At 48.6% G+C, this 25913-nt stretch overlaps 2 protein-coding genes across 2 annotated transcripts in view; one reads left to right on the top strand and one right to left on the bottom strand.

Annotated features, from left to right (window-relative positions):
- Positions 1-12771, bottom strand: part of LOC149364066 (solute carrier family 2, facilitated glucose transporter member 1-like) — an 80593-nt gene extending 67822 nt beyond the window's left edge. The window contains exon 1 of the mRNA XM_089574080.1: positions 12424-12771. Coding sequence (XP_089430206.1) covers positions 12424-12582 — 159 coding nt within the window. The 5' untranslated portion in view covers positions 12583-12771. The remainder of the gene's footprint in view (positions 1-12423) is intronic.
- Rrp6 (exosome component Rrp6) overlaps positions 423-25913 on the top strand; it is a 105580-nt gene continuing 80089 nt past the window's right edge. The window contains exon 1 of the mRNA XM_089574079.1: positions 423-563. The gene's annotated coding sequence lies outside the window, so the exon portion shown is untranslated. The remainder of the gene's footprint in view (positions 564-25913) is intronic.

Genomic DNA, 25913 nt, shown 5'->3' on the forward strand with positions numbered 1-25913 from the left:
AGACCATGCGTGACGCCATACGGTGCGCGTGCTAAAAATGCACGATTCGGAGGCGGTTAGGAGCGCGCCCTCGGCTCAGCGTAGGCAGCGTAGGCGCGACGCCACGTGCTGAACGAGGGGAATGCAGGAAAAGAAACTGGCTCGAAACGCTCGTAACACTGGGCTCATCTCAACCCTGCCCTGACTTCAACAGACGCTGAAAATAAAAGTCGGCCTAGGTACGCAATTAGGTTCTCGTGACGTCATGTTGCATCACCTCTTGAATCGTCCAATCGCCTGCCCCGAGGGCCACTACGCGAGCGCGGCGTGCGCGAAACTTGCATCGCAAAAAGCCCGCCTCGAGTCGGGAACTGACTGGTGCTGCCATCTCTGCGCAGGGCGAGACAACAACGCTTGCCTGCGTCGCCGGCGAAAGCGCCGCGCGGTACTGCGTGGTCGGCTGAGCTCTGATTCCTGGAAAAAGGCTGGCAAGAAAACAAGCTTCTCCTGATCGGAAGGTCAACACGCGACGCAATGAGACGACGGAATCCAAGCACTAGAGATCCGATTGCTCTCAGCGGTTGGTAAGCCGCCTTCGCATCGATCCGCGGCGAAGTGTGTCGTATAGGATGTCGTGATGCTACCTGCTGTTAAAGGTCATAGGATGTCGTGATGCTACCTGCTGCTAAAGGTCAGGGCTTGTTACCAGTTACCTTCTCTAAAAATAAAATTTTCATCACCAACTCTACGATCAGCGACGCTCTGCGAGTTTTCAGCAGTCCAGGCCAGTTTTGCTTCTCCTCCACAGGTGACGCCACAATCTCCAAACCGCCATGTGTTAAATGATCGGACAGCTGAATTTTTATAACATCTGAAGCTCCGACAAAAAAACAGGGACATTTATTCATGCCACTTTCTCACAGTCCCTATACTTTGACGAACGACGCAGTATTCGATGTTGCCGCAAAAGTTCACAGATTGTAGCGGCACCCGTGGCTTCCAAGCGAAGCTTCCTACTCCCATCTTGTGCCGTTTGAATTCAAGCTTTCGGAAACGACCACAAGAGATCGCGACTCGCGCGGCTGACTGATGTTTCGTTTTTATCAGTCCTGCTTAAAATTTCTTGGCCTTTCGAAAAATTTAGTCGCTGGCCTCATTTGACGAGTGCGCGGTAAGAACGTTAGCGTCGGTATCATCGAGCCTACGGCATCGACTGAGACGTGTGGAAAACGTACAAACGGAAACGGTGTAAAACGGAATGCTTGGTCGCCCTGCTGTACACGGTTACTTGATAGGTATAAGTGAGAAGCATCCTTTCTTCTTCCAGATAGTGTTCCTGCAGCCATTGTAAGATTCCTTTAATTATGTTTTTTTACTATGATGCCGAAGGATCAAAGTAACAATAGACTTAGTTCTTAGGTGCAAACTCAGTGGTCCCTTTAATATTCCTCGTACCTGCAGACGAAAGAGTCAGAGCGGACGCCGAGTCAAGAAACCCGTCGCAGCATGTGTTCCGATCGTAGGAATTTCTCCAGGTTAATGGCAGTGAACTAAACGTGGCGGCGACGACAGCTGAGTGCCGTGGCGTGTGCTGGCGCCCAACACTTCTTCCCTGAGGACGGGTTAGTTGGGGCAAGGGAAGGAGAGGGGGCGTGTGCAGCTGCGGTCTGTCGACCCAGCTCCACCGCACAGCTGTCGAGAGAGGCGAAAAGCCAACTGGGTGCGGGTCGGCGCCAGGACTCGAATATGTCGTCGTCCAAACGCGCTTTTTGCCGCAGGCCGCCCGCCGCTTTGCCGCCGCTCCGTGGCGAGCCCTGCTGTGCCGAGGGGTGGCGCCGAATTGGGAGTTCGCAGTCGGAACGCTCTTACGAGACCGCGCACCACAGTGCTTTTTCGTGGGAGAGCCGTAAATATGGGACGGCCGGGGCGACGACGGGATCCCCGGAGTTCACGCAAGTCCAGAGAGGTCTGCACTCTTGTGGTGACATAACAATCCCTGCTCATTGTTGTCGTTGCTACCTCAGATGTTGTTGTCCTGGTGTACAGTGACTCACGCCAACTTCTCAAGGCCGAAAAAGGGAGAGGGGGGAGGTGACAGGTGACAAAGCAGAAAGAACAGAAAACGAATAACAAAAAGAAGCACGATGCAGAAATTAGAAAAAAAAAAAAGAAACGCGCAAAAAAAAATGATGAGGGAAAGAAGGAACCGAAATATAGAGGATTAGGTCAGTGCGGCCGTCCTTTCGTGAATGGAGTCACGAATGGCGCGCTATCGATGTCCCTGTGGATGGTTGCCGTGGCAAAGAATGGCAGGAATACAAAAGCACAGCCCAAAGTGATGAAGCAGACCTTCTACCAGAGTTTCGTTATTTAGCGAAAACTGGAGCCAAATTAGAAAGAAAAAAACAAAGATTTAGCGCTGAATAGATTCCATCTAGCTACACAACCCAATCAGAGACGAGCGTTCCTGATCAAACCCGAGGTACAAAAGAAACTAGCCAAGGTAGAGAGAATCGCTGCCTTGCGGGCGAAGCATCGAGCAGTCATGTGGAGCACAATTCTCCCTTTAAAAAAAGAGTGAGTGAGTGAGAGAGAAAGAATGTCGATTGTGGAAATGAGGGGAAGATGTCAATCTGACGGTTTCATTGAGAACAATGCCAGGGCCGACGTCGGAACACCGGGAACTACTGGGCCATTGTGCGGCGCTCCTAAGAGGTCGCTCTTTCATAATGAGGTCCTTATATGGGCGCGGAAAATCAGGCTTAAAGCCAAATCTCTGTAAGAGTCCCGTCCAAACACGATCTGCAGCCGGCAATCGTCCGGCCATCTTTCACACGAAAGGAAAGCGCTGCAAAGCTTGTCGACCCACTTTCGACCCACCTACCCGGCGATTGCAAGAAAAGCTTGGCACCAATTGAGCTCTGAGCCCATAAGCTGGGGCTCTCAGATGCTGTGCTCGTCGAAGGCAAACAAAAAAAAGAAGAGTTGGGACACAGCTACGCTACAGGCGATGACGACATTGACGAGCAGCTCAGCGGATGCCGATCGAGCTGCTCGGCATCCGCTTATATAACCATTTCATGCCTAATCGTGTCTCCGGATAGGAGCTGAGGTGAAGTTTTATCTTCTTTTAAGAGGAAAGAATAAAAATTTTACGACATGCTGCTGCTGCTGCTGCAGACCTTGTTCTCTACGGTCTACAACGGCCTTTCAAGCATGCTGCGCTTTTTACGTTCGTAATCAGGTGTGGCTCAGACGAACCTCCATACCTTTATTTCATTCCAAAGCCGCACTCGAATATTTTCTAACGCAACCGGGCAGGTCGTTTGAATGAATGGAATGGCACCTGTTATGGAGGCTATGGTACAATGGGAAAGGTATCCTTATTGTTCCGAGCTTAAACTGTGCACCTGGTGAAAGCAAAAAAAAAAAACAAGTGGAAGATGCGAGCTAAGAGCTGAATGGAAAGAAGTATAACCTGCTGAGGAACATATAGTTAAAAAGAACAACAAAAAAGGCAAGTCATAATGAAAGTGAACGACAATGCCGCTTTAAATTTCCCCAGGTGGCTGCGAGCGCTGAAGGACTACACAGAGCTTCAGAGGACGCTGAAACTTTGTGAAACGTTTTCGAAACGTTTTTAATGAGATAGAAGTTCTTTTCCCTTCTTTTTTTTTTTTGCGAGTGAGCTGATTCGCCTGTCCCGGAAGAGACTGATAAATGGACCCAGACGCCGGCTACACGGCCATAACGCGTAAACAAAAAGCGCGTCGCTGACGTTGTCGCCGGAAGCAGGTGTGCTCGTGAGACACGTCTCGTCGTTTACGCGGAAACCGCTGGCTACGCACTCAGTACACGGAAAACGGAACTGGCTTAACGGCAGAGCAAGCAAAACGTGAAAAAGAACTTAAAGAGTGTGGAAGTCAGGTGTAATTTTTTTCCCTACTCATATAACTGAGATGTGCAATGTCAGCTTTCTTCACAACGATATTGGAAACTAGGTAGCAACGAATAAACAAACAACGAGAAAACAGTAGAACCGGAACAATCTTCAGGTTGTAGTCATTGGCTTCTATTAGCCTTCCTCTCTCTCCACTCCCCCCCCCCCCCCCTCTCTCTCTCTCTCTATCGCGTTTATAAGCGTAAGATTGAATTCAGAAACGCTACAAAACACTAGCCAGGCCAAAACTTGAATATGCGTCGTCTGTATGGGACCCTCCTCTTAACTCACTAATTCTGAAAATCGAAGCCATTCAAAATCGGGCTGTCCGTTTCATTTTTTCTAACTATCATAGAACTGCAAGTGTAACTCAAATGAAAGCAAATTTAAACTTACCGGATATTTCAATTCGTCGAAGAATTTCCCGTCTATGCCTATTCCACAAAATCTACCATTCAAACCATCATCTCAGAGATACGTTGCTTGTACCACAATCTTACATTTGATCCCGAAGCGACCACCAGTTTGGCGTACCCAGCAGTCGCACCAACTTACACTTCGCCTCTTTTATCCCCAAGACGGCTAAGGAATGGACCCACCTTCCCGCTTCCATCGCCTCCATTACAAACGCCGACTTGTTCAAAAATGCTGTAATTGATTTTACATTGTAGTGCTGCGTTACCTGTTCTGTTTTTGTTGTGTATCACCCACTCCTCTCTGTAATGCTTCGGCCCTGAGAGTAAATAAATAAATAAAAAAGTGCACATCATCTATGAGCTCGAATCGATTTGATGCCAACGCCATCTAATTCTTAAAGCACATTTCTCACTTACGTGCTTGCCAAAGTGAGGCGGGCCTCCCCTTACGCACTCCCCCATGCTCCGATGGTCACGGTCGCGTGACGACGCGCAGAAGTGACGCGAACAACGCGGCTGCCAAACATGTCGGACGCGAAATTCTGGTAGCAGCCACAGCTGCCGTGTTGGCTCACCGGCTCACGCGATAAGACCCGCACTACATGGGCGCTGCAGCTATACGACATCTCTCTGGCACACGGAAGGCCCGAAAAAAAAAAAAACGATTGAAAGGCTTGTGTGCTCCACGTGCGAAAATTTTTGCTCCCTTTTTCTCTACTCTTTTTAGGCAGCCATGACAAAAATATTTGCGTAGCAAGCTTCAGTATACTCACAATAAATGTGAACACGATCACTTTAAACTTATCGTACTCCGATTGAAGTGTTTAGCATGATTTTTCTCTCGAAGAAGGCAGTACAAACGATATGAGTTTAGCTGGGTCCTTGGTTCCCCTGTTACCCGCCGCGGTGGCTCAGTTCAGTGGTTAGGGCGCTCGGCTTCTGAGCCGGAGTACCCGGGTTCGAACCCGACCTCGGCGGCAGCGTTTCGAAAGAAGCGAAACGCAAAAAGGCGCCCATGTGCTGTGCGAAGTCAGTGCACGTTAAACATCCCCAGGTGGTCTAAATTATTCCGGAGCCCTCCACTACGGCGCCCCCTTTCTCTCTTTTTTCTTCCACTTCCTCCTTCCTCTCTTCCCTCACGGAGTGGTTGAGGTGTGCACTAACAAGCAAGGCAGACAATGCGACATTTTCTTTCCTAAAAAGAAAGAAAATCTAATTGGTTCCTGTATCCTTTAGTGCCGCTTTTGTTGAAGAGCAAGTGACTGTCACGCCAGGAAAGATTTATTGGTTTTGATCGGCCGACGGGAAACCGATCAATTTCATAATGATCCTGAATGTACTATTGGGGGCAGAAGTCTCGAGATGGCTTTGAAAGCGATTCAGGTTCATAGAAGCCATGTTTATCAGCGATCCCATAATTTCAAAACCATAGAAAAAAGAACGTGGGTTTAGCTTTCACCTCCAGAAGTGCGGTCTCGATGCGGCGGTTAATAATATAGTTGTAAATTTTATTTGCGGCTCACGTGTCCTAGAGACTTTTGCCTCCGACTGCACGTGTGTATACACCTTTCCAACCTGGTCGCTGCCATATTGTTCCCTGGACTGCAGTGGGCACCTCGCGCTAGCACGGTGGAAGCGGTGGCGGAACCGGTTTCCAGCAGTCCAGAGAGGAGGCGTTTCGCCGCTTCCACCGTGCTAGCGCGAGGTGCCCACTGCAGTCCAGGGAACAATATGGCAGCGCCCAGGGAGCCCTTTTTGTAACAGGGGTATTATAGACCTTCCCCGCTAAAACGTGCGCATGAATATGAGACAACACAATGCTTAAACCTGTTAGTGAACTGTGCAAAGGAATTCCTGCGCTTCGAGGCAGGTAGCAACCCTAACACAGTTTTGTTAGCAGCTCTCGGCCTACAGACGTTCCTGCTTATAGAACTGTCACTAAAGAAGTGTTCCCGTGGTGATGTGGCAGTTTTTCGTGATCCACTCAGTGGAATCGTGTCCCCTGTCAGCCATACAAGGACGCGCGTCCAGGGAGGAGGTGAGAGGATTGCACGTCGCCGTAGATGTCAAGCCGATTACCGAGGACTCTATAACTCAGTAGGGACGGGATTTTAATAATCCTCTTGTGCGTCACGTGTGTCAAGCCGGCTGCAGCCGCTTCAGAACTGAGCTTAGGTGGCTGCCATAGTTAGAAACTATTGCTGCCTCCCATCCCGGCGTAGTGTACGTTTGTCACAGATGTAACAACTTTTCCCTATTCTGCGCCTCTTCGACGTCCGTCCTTTGAAGCAGTCAGGTCATCACTGTGCCGCATATGGGTACGAATTTGGTTCAATTTTTTTAGAGAGCTGTCCGATTTGCGCGTGTTGAGTTAAAAGTCGATGCAGCTTAAAACTTGTAAAAATAACTAATAACTAAAAAAGACACAGCTTAGGGCCATGACGGCGTTCATCAAGAAGCTCAATGAGGCGCAAGACTTAAAATCTAGGTGAACGGATTAAAAGAGGCGCTGTCCTGATAATTAAAGTAAGTGACTGAAGACATGTTTACTGGCTGGGGTGGCTATCAGGCATGAAAGGAAGGAAATTAAAGGAAAGAGAATAAAAACGTCAGAGATCACTGCGGCGACCGGCATTGAGAGAATGCCAAGGCATTGATGCCTCCTTCACACTTGTCGCCTCTCTTTGGTTCACTTTCAACTGTTTGCCTCTTTTTCTCTCTTTTGACTGTTTGCCTCTCTTTTTATTTCTTCTATTTTTGACGGCTACCGCTATTTTCACGCCCTCGCACTATATGCACGTCCAGGGCTATTTTGACGTCTAAACGACCTTTTGGCCTCTAACTAATTACTGCAGATCAATTCAAGTTTGGTGTACAACGACATTTTATCATCCTCTGTCACGTGGTTGCGTTTTTTTCTCGCAATTCTGACGTCTAGAACTGTTTTCAAACGTCCTCCACTACACAGACGTCCAATATTATTTTGAGGTCTAAGTGACAGTTTTGGCTCTAATTAATTGACTAATTGCTCCACATCGACCTAATCATGACGTGCACCATCCTCACATCATCCTCTATCACACACGCTCATTCTTTTTATAAATCGCTTCCGACAAGTTTTGCGGAGACGAAATCGTCGACACAGCCAAGTAATCCTTTCGCATTAATAAGAGTGCAACGTAAGAAGCGCCCACGTTTCTTCTCTCGAGAGAGGTCACTGCGATTTGAACGAGGTGGCTAAAACTGCTCCTCGAAGCAGCCGTCTTGCCCTTCCGTCTGGCCTACACAGCTGAAGCTGCGAAGCTCTCCTCAGACAATGTCATTACTGCTGACAAGCCTGCAAAGTTCAGACGACGTTCGTCAAGCTTGGCAGCGCCGTTACTTTGTTCTGTCACCGACTTGTTTGACTGCGGGTGCATTTAATGTCAGCGTAACACCGTTAATGTCACCGGCAACAGGACTTATATACACACGTTCAGTGACATCGGCCAAGTCAAAAAGATCAATTCTGTTCAAAGTCGCGCCTAAATAGATCTACGAAAAACTCCCCCCCCCCCCCCCAACCCCCCCCCCCAAAAAAAAATTTTTAAAGTTAGCGAGCAGGTCAAGTATGCCTCGAACCGAGCACTTTCGTTAACAAAAGCCAATAAGCCCATTAAACTTCTTAAACCATTTCGGACGCGCGGCTGCATGCGATGCTACTTTCCTGTAAGATTTTTTTTATTTTTGATGGATTTCGTGGTAACGCGAATTTTTTTTTTTTTTTGGCGTTCTCAATTTAGCGCACCTTTCTTTTATTTTTTCTTTCATTCTAAAAGTCGGTACCAAGGGGGGAAAAAACGCGACAAGCGGTATCCGAAGTTCAGTTGGAGAGTCGAGGTTAGGAGATCTGCTGGCCTAACGTGGCCACGTCCGGGACCAAACAAAAGTAATTAATTGAAGGCCTTTGGGAGGAGTGTTCGGGATGCAGTGGCCTCTATTCGGATGATGATGGAGATGATTATTATTACTGTTATTATTATTAATAATAATACTACTAGTAGTAGTAGTAGTTTTTTTTTTTCAATTTTATCAATAAAAATTACGCGATACGTCTTCACTGATTGCACCGCAGCAACTGGCACAGGTTGCTTAAATCTTCCGGAAGGTGTCTACGAGAACGGATTCCGATATACACTTCGAAACAGTTCAAAACGACTTTCAGCGAGGTCAGAATCTCCAGAAGAAGGACCTAATGAGCTGTTCCCGCGTAACACAAAGAAGCGAGAAACCTTGACACGGGTGCTGATGACAAGGCACAACGTTCTCGACTGCACCGCGTGGCGTGTCTGCAGGTCAGTCGAGCGAAGCGTGTGCGTCACTTCATCTGTTTGTCTCTTACCATGCGCGAACACATGCGGGCCCGACCCACGCGCTACCTGCTTCATTCACCGTTACTCCCGCCCCCTCCCCCACTCGCACAATCAAGCCTTCGCGGACAGGTGCGAACGAGGTGAGACGGCGCCTTCTTTACGCACTATGCCCCCTCCCCCTCCCTCGCCCAACGTGCCGAGACGTGAAGGCAGTCAAAATTTATATAGCGCTATCTTATCTAATGCAATGCCTACCCAGTCACTCGTCACATTGAGCTCTGGAGCGAAACGGTCATTTCATGTCAGGGTGTATTTCGCAGCAGGGTCTCGGTTTCTTAACCTGTGGAACCTAGTGCTATCGACAGCAGCGTGACGTGGAACGGCACGTGCAGAACTCCAGTGAGGCGCGCGACTTAACTTACCGTGACGAGATAGGACGCAGAAATGCATCGAATGTGCCTCAGGGAATGAAGAGAACTATGCAGTGCGACTCGCCTGTTTTTGAAAAACCGCGCGCGTGTCTTCGAAAAACCGTACCTTCTCTACAGAACGAACATTTCGAAATTCCGTCTTTATAGCCTCGACGTTTCCATCATTCCGAGCAGACAAAGAGCGAAGGCTCTAACCTGGGTGCCTGCATCACTGTAGGCACGCCACGAGCCCTCATAAAAATTGTCTATAAGCTTTCTATAGACTTCTTGTAGACTCTGTTGCCTTCCTATAGGTATCTGCTTTTGTCTGTTCATGGTCTGTAGACATTCTGCAGACAAAAGTCTACCAAAAGTGTATGGCCATAAATCTATAGATTGTCTGTCGGATTTGTATTATCTATAGACTAGTCTGTAGGATTTCTCTGTAGAAACTCTATAGACTTTATAGACAAACGTCTATGGACAGTCTATAGGCTGTTTAAAATTTTTTCTAGCGGAGGACACAACCAGACACAATATGCCGCTGTATCGTGGCCCATGTAGCCATCGTAGCTGTGAAGTCGCTGTGTCACATGTGTTGATTTCTGCGTTTCGCTATGAGGGTCATGGTGGCGAGCAGTCCACTGTTTTATACTGCTGGGATTATAAGTTGAGGCTAAGACATTGCTTGCGGACTTTAGATCACTTTGGTGCTTGAGGGAGGAAAAAAACGAAGTGTTTCGCAAAGGACAGCAAGTATTTTTCTAAATGCCACGTGACCAGCTTTCAAACGGATATCAGATCCGAAACCTCTATTCTTGGGAGCGCGCTCTCATTGACCTTTGAGCGGCTGGAAAAAATAAAAAAAGGGCTTTGTAAGATGTACTATGTCAGTCTGCATTAAACACTGAAATACGAGAAGGCATGAAGTCTAAAGCTATTTACCACTTTCTCTAGTAGCTTTCATCTTTTTGACCTGTGTGTTCGGGGTTAGATGGCTGAAAGAGAACTTATGTGAAAGGCGGAATAAAACCTAACGCCATTGCATTAGTCTGTGACCCGCCAGTTCAACAACAAGCCGGTTGAGGTCCATGTCGCTCCATTACGGAATGAATATCGCAGTTGCCCTAAAGAAGCCATTGCATTATCCGTCGCTTTTGTTTTGAGACAAAATGGCGTGCTTGACATGGTTTTAGGCATTAGCCTAAAAGACTTCGTACGTGAAACACTAAAACGCCCGAAAGGTTGCTCTAACTCGACACTAAAATGTGCAGTTTCGCGATCTCCAGGCAGCTATAGCGGGATCGAAATTGCCTCTCCTGTCGTTGTTTGGGGTAAAATATTTAAGCGCGCCATGCGGAGCTGCGTTTAGGCCCGGCTGGCAACATCATATGAATAAAAAAAAAAGAAAGAACCATGATACCGTCGCTTTCGCAAGCAGCCTCCGCATTTCAAGCTGTCTCGCCTGATGTAAACACGTCGAGCCAAGAACGGAGCAGGGCACTTGTGTTACCAGAAAGGTTGCCAATTTAGATACACTGTGTCTAGAACACTTTCGAAGCCAGCCTGCTCCGAGGTAGTTTCTGGTGCATAGTAGCAGTGAGCACCCAATCCAATAAACACGGTTTTGAATGCGTCTTTATTTCTGCATGCTGGTTTTGTTATTTTCCCAAACAACCTTCTAGCGTAAGCAGTTCGATCAGCGGTCGCTGCGTCGCAGTGATAACATTGCCATTAAAACTGAATCTACGAGCACGGTTAGAGAATAAGCGGAGAATAAGGTTGTTGAAGGAGCAAGGTACCAAGCATTAACTCACTAATACGCCGAATAGCTCATAACAGAACAAAGCACGCGTCCACTTTCAATTTGCTCATCAGAGCTTGATAAATGAGGTTTTGTTTCTACATTTTCTTTTACTAAGCAGCGTCTCTTTTTTTTTTCACCAGTGCGTTACTAGTCACAACTACGTATAACGCTTAATGAACGCTTATAGGAATGTCTCATTTGACGATTCGCGTCATTTTTTTTTTCACCACAACCACTTATCACCATATTGCTCTGTAAGCACACACTGAAGACCCTGACAACGTTAGCGACGAGACCGTTTTCAGTGATTTTACATTCTCCTTTAATTTAATGTCTCGCTCTTCAATGCACAGCGGCCAACGCTTCACGAAGCCAGCTAATCAATGCATCCTAATAGGTATTACCAAGTGGGAACTAAAATGTACTTCATTCATTACTTTCGTTTTGCGGCCAACTAATGCAGATACTATTTTCAGCTACAGTTTGTGGTTAAGCTATGATCACTTTGGTCGCTAGGCGGAGTCGATAGTGGGCAGTCTGCACCCAGCAGGCCGCGACCACCACCTACCGCAGCACAGAGAAGCGCGTTGCCAGGGCCCGACAAAAAATATGTCAGTCGTATGGCGCGGTCCTGGCTGCAAGACAGCTGCGGGCTGTCAACGAAGTTTCGCTTTCATGCTGTAGCGGTGGCTGCTTTAATAAGAGCAAATAACTGAAGTACTCTTCTTGGACGACTTCCTCGGGATGGCATAGCCTCGTACAACCATACAGAACAAGTGAGAACGGTAAGGGACACCTTTGCTTAATATTAACCCAGCTAATAATCGTACCTGTCGCTGCACCTGTTCTCAATATGAAGGGAAGAAGTGGAAAATGTTGCGGCAATTTTCAGTACTACACCAAGACAAGGGCGTCGCGTCTGGAGAGCATCGGCTTTAGCACCTGCCTCCAGCCTCTAGCAGTTTGGAACCGCCGCCGCCGCAACGGGGGCTCTGGGCCACCGGAGGGGGGCCTGTCATCCCCGCCGGCTGGAGCGCTGCGCCGTCCGGTATTTTCCGAGGTCCGTTATATATTTAGCCCGCGCGGGCGAGCGCGCGGCGTCTTCGCGCAAGCGTCGACCGCGTCCCGGGACGCAACGTCGAAATCGGACGAGCTCCCCGGCCTGCCAAGCTGGCTTCACCGCCCGCCAACATCGCCGTGCGGTGGAGACTCATTCGTCGAGAAACCCCGAAGCACGGCGAGTCTCAAGTGATCGCCGAGTGACGTGGCCCTCATCCTCTGCCTGCTGCAGGGTGACTCGTGGCAGCTACGTGGCCGGCTGGGTAGGATCGATGGATGCCGGCGAAAAATTGGTGCCGGGGAAGCCGGCCGGCGCGTACCGCTGCACGAGCAGCACGGACCGCAGCAGCCGCGATGTCTGGGCCGGTTCGGGCCGAGCCCCCAGCCCCCATTGGCTCCCGGGAGGCTGACCTCTGGCGTGACCCCCGCGCAGACGACGGGACTGGGCGAACCAACTCACGTGTTCGTCGTGGTGCGGAGTCCTGTCGTGGATAGGAAGCGTGGAGATGTCGGTGGCCGACGAGGCGAGCGAGTCGGCTGGCGACGGACTCTTGGAGCGCTCCTTGTCCGGAACGTGCAGGTACGCCATCTCGCTGAGCCTTAGCTGGTCGGTCTCCATGGCGGCAGTCGGCGGCTCGCACGTATCCCCCGAGCGCGAGCTTCGAGCCCTGTGTCTAGGCGCCTTTCCCAACGAGAGCCGCGGGTCGCGGAGCGCTAGCGGCAGCTCCAGTCGTGCCACGCATGCGCCCAGCCGGGCCAGGCCCCTGCGCAGGAGTTGACGTCACGCTGACGTCACGGCCAGCGCGAACGCTCCCCCGCGGCCGTTCGAGGGGTGTGTGCGGGTGTGTCACAACAAAAGGTCGAGCCCGAGCCGCAGCCGCGCCGCCGGCTCTGTGTTTACGCTAGCGCGCCGCGAGTGCGCTGACGGCAGACCTCACGCGCGCGCGCGTAGGCTCCTACATCCATTGTTTGCTGCTCACACGGCAGATAACACACGCTACGCGTCATGTCACGCGAGCTAAGGAAACCGCCGCTCTCACGCCCTGCTTCGGTCACCGTCTGAAGAACACCGTCGTGTGGTGTAGCGTAACCTCGCGTAGCTAGCTCAGAAATCCGCGAAGCGTCGCGGCTGTCGTTAGCGTGCTCCGTGGAGTCGCATATGTGATTCCATGCACATTGCGCACTAGGGACAACATGCGGATCCTTTTCCTCACTGCTATGTTCATGTTGCTTTGGTGGCGTGCCGTATAAAGCTCGACCGTCGCGAAGGTGACCCGATGTCTCCTGGAATTGCAGCAAGACTCGAAATCAATGACTCCTTCGTGGCCTCCTTACCTCTTTCTTCTCTCGCCTCCCGCGCCGCCGAGGCGCGGCGCTGCGTTAGCAACTGCGCTCGTGCCGCCTCTTAACGGTTCTTTTCTCTCTCTCTCTTTTCCACTTTCTCCCTTCTTGCTCTCCTCCTCTCTCTGAGAAGCGGTGACGGAAAGCGCCCCGTTCTTGCGTGGGAAGGCCCGACGAATGCGGCAAGCGACGGGCGCGTGCACGTAGGCCACCCATTTAGTGATTGGCCTCAGAAACAATGGCTCGTCTGGAAGCGCAAGAACAGCGCTGCGACGAGGAGCGACACGCCGGCGACAGTGCAGAATAAAATGGCATTTGAAGGGTCAGAATTCGGTATTCGAAGCGGCGATAGCGGTCCCTGTCCGATATTGAACAATACACTGCAGTACTATCTTTATTTTTCATAAAGAAAAATAAAATGCAGATGGTAGGCCTGCCAAAGCCAAGGACACTGCAAGGAGGTTGCGAGAGCTTAAAAATTCTCAAAGAAACCTTATTAAACAGGTGGTGACTCGAACTTTTCTTCCTGTAGAGTTCATGTGTGTGGAGCGGGTACCAGAGACTTTTCCGGTGAGAATCCGTACGTCTAATACCTGAATGCCTGTAACAGAAGGTCCATCGTGGTCCTTAATATTTTCTACAGAAGTCTAAAACTTCAAACCTGCGCGTCTGCCATAGTACTGAAATCTAACGTTCGGCGAAAACTCGTCTGGTCGGGTAGAAGATTCATAAATTCGTCTTCATATTAACAACAACCTTTTGGTCGGCGTTCCTTCCATTGAATTCACTGCCATAGTACTGGATTAAGACCAGACAAAGTTCTGTGAGCAACTTTTGGCTTAAATCTGCTATAGATTGTACATTTATAGAAATAAAGTGAATTCAGTTCAGTTCCACAGACGTCGAAAAGCTGGTAGCACCTGATCAGCATACTATCCAATGTGATTCCGCACAGTTTGAACGAAAGCCAGAAAGCTCTTACTAGAAGGTCTGTGCTATCTCCATTATGATCGTGCATACTTTGTTCTCTGCTGTAGCCGGAATTCTTGTAGTAAAGGAGTTCTTACGGTCGATGCAGTTTCTTTAATAAGGCGTTTCCGCTGCTCGAGCACTGGTTAGCGGTTTGCGGCGACCCAGGTTTCACGACTGCATCAAATGAAAGATGCGTTCCTTAACAATGCCCTGTTAGGAGCCTAAATGTGCTCCACTGCTTTCCTTTCCGACAACCAAGTTGGCTCTCGTCCAAATGGGTTTACTGCATCGATCTGCACGCCTCTTTTCTCTGGCTAGAAAGGAAGAAGAACGGAAGAAGGCATGTCCTAATATTTTTGTCCTCATATGGACCGGTTAAGGGAGCAAGACTCTCTTTTGTCGCTGAGTGGTTGATTTTTTTTTGTTTTTTTTTTGTCGCAGTTCGAAATGTCTCTAACGTTTGTCGACGGCTTGGTAGGTTCAGTGGAACGCCGTTCCACTTAATAATCTTCGAGATGTAGGTGGAACGGTATGCCAGCTACGCGTAAGTGGAACATAGTTTCACGGAGGAACCCATGATTTTATCTTGAACGTTGTTACACATTTATGAATGATTTTTATCTGGAAGTTAACTGTGCTATTTTTAATCGGAAGGCATAGAAAATTCTACTTAAGTTTCAGTTAACAGCTGGAGCCTACGTGGAACCCGATTAAAAGTGATATTTCTTACACCGATGAATTTTTTCGGATATAGTCTACGGATCTGCAGACACTGACTGCATGCGAATGGCTGAGAGGCTTACTGTCTTGTATTGCGAGTTGATATTGAAAGAAGTCCGGCGGAAGAGGCGAATCACAGAAGCCACGATACAGGCGCTACGCTCGCAGACGGCATTTACTGGAAAGCGAGCGAACTTTACATTCTTTTTCTTTAGCCTGAATGGTTTCTATGTTTAAGTTTTTTCTTCTTAAATCTGTTCGAATTGGGCGTTGGATGTGTACAGCGCTTGTTCTGGGCTTTCTGCACTTCACTTACGTCGTCCCACATGGTTTGGCATCCAGAGAATTTAAAGACGCCATGTAAGCGTAACCGTACTCGACGCAATACTGAGGACTGAAGACTTTTCCGCGTTTCCTGCCACAGGACGCGGCAAACTGAATAAGCAAACCGAGGAAATTTTGGCGCTTTCAATATGGAAACACATGTAACATATACCTCGTATTTCCAGGAATTGCGTCATCCCATTCTCGCGTTCGCTCTGTTCTCACCTTACCCCGCATTAATTAGCTAGCAACAGGTACCGCTCGTATTAGTTTCCAAATGCGCCCAAGCCGATCGATGAAAACGAAACCAGAGCGGCCTCTGCCGCTTTACCGGAGTAAATCGATACGGGACCCCTCCCTCGATGCTCCCCCTTTTGCCGGCTCCAGTCTGGCAAGGCGGCTGGCGGGACACCCTTGTGGATGACGTCACAATGCGCGGCATTGCGACATTGCGTTAGCGAGCGTACAGGTTTCGGGCGTGACTCGGCACCAGACTGTACGCGCTTGTCGCGGCTGCGACTGTGTAATTGACGAGATGCAAGTAGTAGTGGCTTCACTGTACGCAGCGAAATGAACGACGCAGAACTAAAGACGCCGAGACGCTGTCTGCTTACGCCACCCTTTTGATGCCGTGATCACTCACACCAATGAAGCTCTACGCTTTTGCCCCCACGTTATGAATTCTTTGAAGCGTTCGAACGCTTTTAACTCTCGTTGCTGAAGTTCTCGTTTGAAAAGTTGCGTCACAATTTCCCTACAAGCCGCTTTCAAAGCAACGCGCCTGCGCAATGCTGGCTTCGAGCCACCAGACTTGATTCGAACTCTGCGTCGAAACTTGCCCCGAAACCTCCCCTTCCAAGCTGGCGCACAAGCGGTATTCAAGACAGCGTCGATAAATGTTTTGCGCGCCCAACCCGGCAAAATGGTCGATCCCTTCGGGCGAAAGGTTGAAGATTGACGGTGCAGGTTTGCTAAACCACGTTGCCTCAATTTTTCGCAACGCGAGCAATCCATGGTTCTCGGCTGCAAATGCTTGTTTCCTACTCAAGGCAAACCGCACTTTATTTAGCAGCTGATCTTTTAAGCGAATCTTAATTTTCCTGCACATAGAAGTGTGCCCGGTGTTCCTAGAGGAAGCTTCGTCGATAGCTAATTTCCTAACGCTGCTTCTGAGTAAAGTACAGTTGGCGTACAAGTACTGCAGATTGGTACCCTTTCCAAACTACTTGGAGAGTGAGAGCGGAACTACTCTCAATTCGGGTTTTATTCAACTGCTCGACGGTCACAAGTATGTAATGCAGAAGAAGGTCCCAGACATAAAGCTGAAGGGAGGCCTGGGGCTGTATCTTACCGGTATTCGCTGATGACATTGCCTTGCTAAGACACTCAGGACATGAACTGCAAAGCATGATCAATGAATTGGACAGGCAGAGCAGAACGGTGGGGCTAAAAATTAAAATTAAGAAAACCAAAGTAATCTTCAACAGTCTAGCAAGAGAACAGCAGTTCGCAACTGATGGCGCGGAGCTGGAAGTAGTAAGAGAATGTCTATTTAGGGCAGGTAGTGACAGCTGATCCGGATCATGAGAGGGAAATAACTAGAAGAATAAGAATGGGGTGGAGCGCATATGGCAGGTTCTCTCAGATTATGAATGGCAGTCTACCAATATCCCTCAAGAGAAAAATATACAACAACTGTATCTTACTGGTACTCACCTATGGGGCAGAAACGTGGAGGCTAACACGGAGGGTTCAACTTAAGGACAACGCAGCGAGCTATGGAAAGAAAAATGATAGGTGTAACGTTAAGAGATCTGAAGCGGGCGGAGTGGATGAGAGAACAAACGCGTGTTAATGATATCCTAGTTGAAATCAAGTGGAAGAAGTGGGCTCGGGCAGGGCATGTAATGCGAAGGCAAGATATCCGCTGGTCCCTCAAGGGTAACGGAGTGGATTCCAGGAGAAGGCAAGCGTAGCAGGGGGCGGCATAAAGTTAGGTGGGTGGATGATGTTAAGAAGTTTGCGGGGATATGGTGGCCGCAACTTACGAAGGACAGGGTTAATTGAAGAAACATGGGAGAGGCCTTTGCCCTGCAGTGGGCGTAGTCAGGCTGATGATAATGATCATGAAACCGAGTAGACGTGAAAAAGCATGTGTTTAGCCTCGTTGGCTCATTTTTTTGCTTTGTGTTTGGCTCATAGTTTTTCTTTGTGGCGGTGGACAATGTCCACAAGGGTGACCCTGGGTGCGCAGAAGTATGCTGTGGTATACATGCTTGGCTATGCTATGCATGGTTTGGATAGGATGGGCTGTTTCTATGCTAGGTTTTGCCGAGGGTTACCACCCTAAATCCAGGATTTTTCTTTTTTTTTTTTTTGCAGGTGGACACCAACGCCACGCCTGAAAGCGCGATTCAAAGCGCGTTTCCTTGCCTTTCGTGAATTTTGCGCACAGATGGAAGGTGATGAAGAGGACGTTGTGGAATGCACAGCGCGAGTGTGTGTTGCAGTTTAACAAGAAGCCTGATCTGACGCGGCGATAGCGTAGTGCTCTCGTGTAGTGGCCAGCGAAGCTGATCTGTTCGCTCCGCTGCGGGTTCGAAACCCAGTCGCGGCTATATTTATTTTATTTCTACAGGTTGGTCAAGGTCACCCTCAAGGTCAAGCTTCACTCAAATTTCTTGGCTGGGACCGTGTGCAGTAGTGCTTCCGCACTAAAACACTTCATGACTGCTGATACTTCAGAAAAAATTGCGAGGACACTTTGGCAACTAAAGTGTTGAGAGGCGAAAACCGAGGACACTATGCCGTGACGACTTCCGGTGGATGTGACGTCACACCGTTCCCGTGGCTATATCGATACCAAAATCATCACCTTTCGGGAATCTGAAGTGCTAATTACACTTAATTACACATTTTCTCATCTAATTTGACACAAATCCAACGTTTTTCCGACCATTTTATGACAATTTTCACTACGCCGTGACGACTTTCGGTAGATGTGACGTCACATTGTTTTCGTGGCTATATCGACGTCCGCACTATTTAGACGGAATTTCGACATTTGTCCCTATAATTTATTAATTAACTAATTTACAGTCATCAAACTTGGCTTCTTCGTTAATTTTTTCCTCCTCTAGCTGAAGCAACCATTGGTTTTCTTCTATCTTTTTTAGTTCCCGAGTTAAACGCGTGTGACACGCTTTGTTAACAGACGACAGTAGGTGGCTGTCTTGGTGCACTATACGGGCTTCAAGCCATATTGGCCAACGTGTGACAACGACCCCGGCGTGTTAGAGGCGCACCGGCAGCTGTTCCTTAAACAAACAAACAAACGAGAAAAGACTTTCAAGGAATATAAACTTGTATGCAGCAGTATGTTTGTTCACATAGTAATGATATGTCTCTTGTGGTGCTCAAAAAGGCTGTGAAGTGCATGACGAGGTACGCCTTAGATACTGCAAAGAACATTAGCCTTGAGCTTACTGAGTGCTGCGTCTGTAAAAGGGCCAAAGCATTACCGTCTTCCGCAGCGGAGTCATACAGCACTCGTTAAAGATTGATGGGTTAAGTACACTATCGTTTCTCCGCTTGTCTTCTCCAGAAGGTTCGTCGGCACACGAAAAGGCGTTGCCCTTTCGTCTGCGACAACCTTTCCAGCTATAACATGCACAAGTCGCCAAGCTCTTCTTTGATTAGCAATACTTGCTGCTGGGCTATAGCTGGCTCTCAGCTTCGGTTAAAAACGAATTGCGCGAAACATAGTACACGGACTGGGGCCGGATTACGAAACCATCACAATTTGAAAGCAGTCACGCAACTGTCACAAAGCCCCGCTCCTATTGGTCAGCGCGCACTGGCGGACATGTCGAACAATAGGAGAGTGGCTAATGGATCCGTTTGGGACAGGTCTGCGATTTGATCGTTACGTAATGCGACCCCCGGTGAGATGAAACAGAGAGCGCATTTTTTTTTTTTTTAATTTAATAATGTTTCTTTTCAGATGCGCAGCAGTAAGTTTTTCCGCAGCGTCGGTTTTAAATTTCGTGGGTAACTCTGATCAATTCTTGTTCGTATTTAAAATCGATTCGAGGCTACGTCTGGCTTTGTTGGTGGTTGTTGGGCTCGAAAATGTGCATTTATCAATGGAAAATTCGATTTAGGAATCGAAGGTTTCTTCTTTTCCCCACCATTCGGTTCAGATTGGTGACTTCAAGACCGAATTAAAATGACTCCGTGATCATCGTTTAGAATCAAATGCGGTGCAGCCTATACTCAGGGCTCAGGGATCTTTGTCGACATCAACGCAGTTTACTTGGGAAAATGCGAATGGTGGCGACATCTGTACTGCACTTTAATACCTGTTTTATCGAATAAAAGCTCCTCTTTTTTTCAGTGAAAGTCGCGTCTTTGTGTTAAGAAGGCGGTAATCTATCGCTATGTGCCAACTTCAGCATGTCTTTCAGTGCAGAGAGGTAAAGGCTGCATCCCCGAAGTTTGTCGACATCAGCTTTTGAGCCAAAATTTTTTAGAATAGTTCGCTTATCGAACAGTCATCAGTAACCAAATAATTCACTCAGGACTCTCCCTTAAGTTCAAATATTGCTGCAGTATTATTAATTCATATAAGTTTTCATTCTTCCCAAGGACCATTTCAGAATGGAACGTGCTGCCCAACAATTCGCATTTTTTACACAACCCCTGATTGAGATCTTTTTTTTTTTGCTGCAGTTGCATCGTATTTATCGACTGTATTATGTGTTATTCTACCATTGCATTGTGTATTACGTACAATTATTATACTGTATCGGTTCTATCAATTCATCTACCAATTACGTTCTGTGACCGCGTGTTCCTAGTATTCTTTATGTTTATTCCCTATCCTGCTTTTACATACAATATGTCCGCAGTATTTCACAAACAAAAATAAATAAATAAATCCACCTTAAAGTCTACTCGCTATATCTAATGGTGGAATTTGTGACCCGTTATTTGCACTTGGATTATATGTATATTTTGGCGAACACGAGGTGGCGTCACCATGTACACTGGTATGGTGTGTGTACGATACTCTTAGAGGGTGTGTGTACGTGTGTGTGGGCGGGGGGAGGGAGGGCTGGGAGTATCTGCTGCAGACTCGCAGGAGATGCCTTCGACTTATCGTGACAAGCTCATCCCGAATTAAAATACCAATTGACAAAGGGGGCGTGACCGTTTTGTGCCCAGCTTTAGTCATTCGCATGGCAGACTATGTGTCAGAGTGAAAGGTTCTCAGTACGTTCTCAGAACATTTATGCAGCAGGGAGATGGTACAGAGCAATTACAAATTACACTCATAACAATACAAGCGGAGATATAAACTTGGCAGAGGCAGTATTGTGCGAGAGGGGCATACAAAAGGAACAGAAATTTTTCGCTGGGCACTGCGACAGTCCGACGACCAGACTGTCATGGAAGTGGCCACCCCTAAAAGACTGGCGCGCTCTCCCTCGCTGGTCCGTGGGCTGGCCGACTGTGATGACCCCGAGAGCCGTGCGGTAGCGCTTTCTTCGAAGGTCCGTACTACGGCACAGGCTATAGCTTCCGGCGCTAAATGTCCACTATTTAAAGACGCGCCGTGTCTGTATGCTACTTAGCGCCAGGACAGCAGTGCACAAACGCGAGCCTCCACATTACACTCTATCATCCTGCCACCGGGGCGCTCGTCGCTATTGAGTCAGGCAAGGAGGAATCTTCCAGAATCGTTTCTGCTCCGGCCGGACGCCGCCGCTTCCGAGCGAAGTCGAGAGCGCATCACTCAACACGCGCATATCCGCGCGCTCTAAGTTGATAATTGGAGGATTCTTCTCCGCTGTTCTCTTGCATTCTACGCCGTGCGCGGGTACGCTTCTGTTCGTGCCGCGCCGAGCTCACAACTGAGCGCCGATTTTTGTGAAAGGTGGCAAAAGCGAATTGATGCGCTTGTCTTTCTTTCCCATCCTCTCTCCTCCCGTCTGTGCTCGCCCAGTGTTTCTTGGAACAACCACTTAGGAGGCGCTTGCTTTCTCCTCCTCTTGGCCTGTCCATCTGTCCTCAAATAATGTGCAAAATGGGGCCAGTTCGTCGTCACCACTATCATCATCACCACCAGCACAACTATACGTCCCTTGCAAGGCGAAGGTCTCCCCGATATTCCTCCAATAAACCCTGTCCCGCGCCAAATGCAGCCGTGTAGCCAGCCTGCACGGGGAATCTTCTTACTCGTCTGCCAGCACGACTCTGGCGCCCCCTGCTGCATTCGCCTGGACTTGAAATCAATGCCGTTACTCTAAGTGACCACCGCTCATCTGCTCTCTGCATGACATGCCCTGCCTACGCCCATTTCTTATTGATTTCAACTACGCCAGATATCATATACTCGCGTTTGTTTCTTATCTATTCTGCTCTCTTCGTTGGCGATCCCAGTGTTGCGGACCCGAATCACGGCTGCGGTGAGAGTGGTGGTAATAAACATTTTAAGGCGAAAGCCTTTAATGCCTCATCGTTGTAAGCAGCAGTTGTCGACAGAAAATGTCACGCTTTTCAATTGGTCGAAACGGCCGTGACGTCACAGTGCTCGAATTTCAAACGGGGCCTAGTAACCATGCAACCAATTGAAGGGATCGTATAGTGATGCTCCAAGTAAGTGGGACTGAGCTTAGTTAATTGCTTACTTAACCAATTAGCCTAATTAGCCTTTCTAGTCAGACCAGATAAACAAATAAAAACGAGTAGGAAATTCGTCGAGCTCGGGAATCGAACCCCGGTCTTCGGCGTGCGAGACGAGCATGCTATCCACTCCGCCATGCCAGCTCGATTGTTTGGAATGAACTAAGGCGCGTCTAGTGAATACGGTGTCTTCGCTCACTCTCATCCTCCTCCCTTCCCTTCCGGCGAGGTTTAGGTGTCCACCGAGATATGAGAGAGATACATTTCCTTTCCTCAAAAACCAATTTACCGACGAGCGAGGCGTAGAACCGAATGCGCGATGGCGTTCCATGGACTCCCTGGCAGCGTTGCAAGACGCTGTCGCATTCCACACTCAGAGGCGAAGCTTAACATCTTAACCACACATCAGTGACCACACTTAAGGTAAAAAAAGTGCCCCTTTGAATTTTGACGGGTGTCCACCGAGATATGTGAGACAGTGCTTTCCTCAAATACAATTTTCATTTCCTTCATTACGGGCCCTCTTTGTCTTCTTTCACTCCCACTTCCTCCCTTCCTCTACGGTGCTGTTCTGGTGTACACCGAGATGACACAATTTCTGCGCCATTTCCTTTCTTCAAAAAGCGTTGCGTTCAAAGGGCAAGGCATCGCGCCGAACAGGTGGTGGCGTTCCGTGGACTCCCTGCCAGCGCTACAACACGCTGTCGCATTCCACACCTAAAGGCGAAGCTTAAGCGTCATTAATTAACACTTAATTAGTATTCAGGCATTAATCAGTAATTAACCATTAATTAGCGATTTGTCATCACAGTAATTAGTACTCAATTATATGTGACGCCACCAGTTCCACTGAAGCAGTCAAAGTGGTGCGGAAAACGCTTTCGCCTCTACGCACTTTAGACAGCCAAAGTGCCCCCTGAATTTTTATTCACTAAAGAGCTCTGTGTCACCCCCCCCCCCCCCCCTTCCCAAACTGGCAGGGGACCTTAGTACAGGACTCCTGCGGCCTCAGTTGTTAGCTGCACCTATAGACTGCAGTTGTCTTTGGTCTTGAGCTGGACAGCACGACCTCCCATCGCTCAGGTTGAGGTTTGGGATTTTCGGGGCGGCCTGCATGCTTTGGCAAGCCCATGTAGTGGCATACAGTGTGCGGTGTTCCCCACATAGCGGGCATATGTTCGAGTATAATGTGGGATGTAAGTGGTGTAGGAGACTGAGGTGCAATTATGTGTTCGTCTACGTCCAAGCTACGGCTTCTTCCCGCGTCATCTTCTTGTGTGGTGGAGGGTATATTCGTCGATTTAGCTTGTGGTGGGTAGGAATCTAGCTTTACTGTAGCGGGACCAGCTCCGGGGCAGCTGCCCATCAAACCAAAAACCTCTCAGAGACGTCTAGCTAGACGTCTCTGAGAGGTTTTTGGTTTGCTCGGTGAGTCTTCTTTCGGTGTCCGGTAAGGAAAGGAATTGCGCATAATGGCTCCTTGGCTCAGTGGACGCCTGAATCGTGCTTATATGTACGTGGGGGGATGAGAGAGAGATGTGGGCTGCAGGCACTGACAAGGTTGTGCAATCGCGGCGCTGAAGCCATAGGCCGTCGGCGTTCATTGTGTTCATTAGCGTTGGGGTTTTCAACGTTTTACACTCCGATCATTTTAAGGAAAGGAAGGCGAGCGCGCGCGGCGAGGCACGCCAGCTGTGCGCCATGTGACGTCACTGCTCCTCGCGCATGCGCAGCACGGCTCTCCAGGTGCCACGCGAAACTGCTCAACCTCGGCCAGTGTTGCTCACGCTACAAAGTTAGGCTTTCTAAACAAAATGCACACCCGCCGCGGTGGCTCAGTCGTTACGGCGCCCGGATACTGAGCCAGAGTTCCAGGGTTTGAACCCGGCCACAGCGGCCGCGTTTCGATGGAGGCAAAACGCAAAAAGCGCCCGTGTGCTATGCAATATCAGTGCTCGTTAAAGATCACCAGATGGTTGGAATTATTCCGGAGTCCTCCACTACGGCACCTCTTTCTTCTTTTACTCCCGCCTTCCTCTCTTCCCTTACGGCGTATTTCAGGTGTACACCGAGATGTGAGTCAATTACTGCGCCGCTTCCTTTCCTCAAAAACCAATTTTCAGACAAAAAAAAAAGCACCCGTTTCCTGCCTCTTCTCCCGACGTGCTTTCTGATATATACATACGCGACACCAAGACCAAACCCCTTTACATCAACATTTTACATCACCAGCCTACTATACCTGCCGATGTGGCCAAGTGGCTATATTGCGTTTCGGTGATTCCGGTCGCGACGAATGCATTGTGGCGCAAAACACGTCTATACTGAGGTTAATCCGGAGGTCCCCAATGTGTTCTGCCTCGTAGTCCGTTGTTGTTCGGGGGAAAAAAAAAACGAAATCAAGCAGTCATCTCCTTTCTTCGATGCGCGGCCCCTTTGCGCCGAACCATATAGTTCCTTCCTGAACCTCTTTTATTGTATGAGACGGAGCCTAATCCTTTAAGTCAGGCCATACAAGGCACATAACGTATACTGGCGCGAATATCGGAAGGAACATAGCCGCGTTGGTTGGGATTCACCCAGATAGCCAGTCGAGGCCAACGAGACTATAAAGAACCGACCCAGTTTTTCGCTCCCATAAAATCGTTCCTTGCGTTTCACTGCTTTTCGCTCATGTACGCTCCAACCCACGCCCCGTCTTGTATGACGATGTTCGGTAGTGTGAAATATGCATGGTTCTCGCTAACTGGGGACAAAACACAGTATAAAAGTATAATAAATAAATTAATATAAAAATGATAAACAAGAGTTGAATAAATACAGTAAGAGATTGTGCGTGACCGCGTTAACTATACCGAGAAGGGAGGATGCGGGAGGAGTGACCCACAATCGAGCGGACGTCCTGAACCTGCGTCCGCCATGCCAGGAGGAAGAAGGGAGTGTGCGTGAGAAAAAAGAAAAAAGAAAGGAACGAAAGATGGGCGCAGTGAAAGCATCCTTGCAGAAAAAGAGCGCATCTCTACGCGGGAGCCAAGGAAGAGAAAAAGTTAAAAACAAAATCAAAGGAAGCGAGTGCGGGGCATGAAGGGAGCAGGAAAGGATAAAAAGGAGAAAATTGTAATAAAAGCCAGGGCTGCACATCGACCCCCAGTGGCCTCCGTGACCCGCGCGGCTCCTTGGATGGCGCGGGGTCATGCGGCGTTCCTTTCGGCCGCTGTTTTTGTTTAGTCGGGACAGATTTCGCTCTGCGCACAGGGTCGTCAGGGCATTCATATATATTTTTGTTTTGCGAGGCGTCCGGAAAACGATGCATGACATGAATCAAGCTGGATGGATGGATGGAAACAACTTTATTACACACAAAAAAAAAATCTTCTAGGCTGGATACGCTTGAGGGCCGGAATTCAGCAACAGTACTCTCCGTCATATACTTTCTTTTATCGCCCGCGCTGCCGATTACAACCTGTCCGTACTTGACTATAGGAATGAAAACTACTTCGCTTATTCGAAGCACGAAGGGTATGAGAACTATTGTTCCGACTAAAGTACAAATGGCATGAAGCAATTGTGAAACACTGTTCCAGACCTACGAAGAAAAAAAAATGAAACCAGGAACTGCATGAATTGGATTAGAATTCGAGGTGCGATCTTTATTCCTTATTTTGCAACGTGGAAGGCATCGTTAAAAGGATGCGCAATGATGCCGTTGCATATTCATTTTAATCTTTTTATTTTAACTTGTGATAACAGAGATCTGTAGGTCAGTGGGTGCAACTTTTCTGCTTTGATAAATACAGCGATTGCTTTAAAGGCCTCGCTACCCAGAAAATCCGGCCTCGGCTTTGTCGAGCATGAGACTCTGGCAGGTGGTGCCCAGAGTGCAACCTAGGATGCAGGTGGTCCACC

The sequence above is a fragment of the Amblyomma mixtum genome, chromosome 2 (assembly GCF_055824585.1).
Source record: "Amblyomma mixtum isolate Tamu chromosome 2, ASM5582458v1, whole genome shotgun sequence".
In the NCBI taxonomy this organism is placed as follows: domain Eukaryota; kingdom Metazoa; phylum Arthropoda; class Arachnida; order Ixodida; family Ixodidae; genus Amblyomma; species Amblyomma mixtum.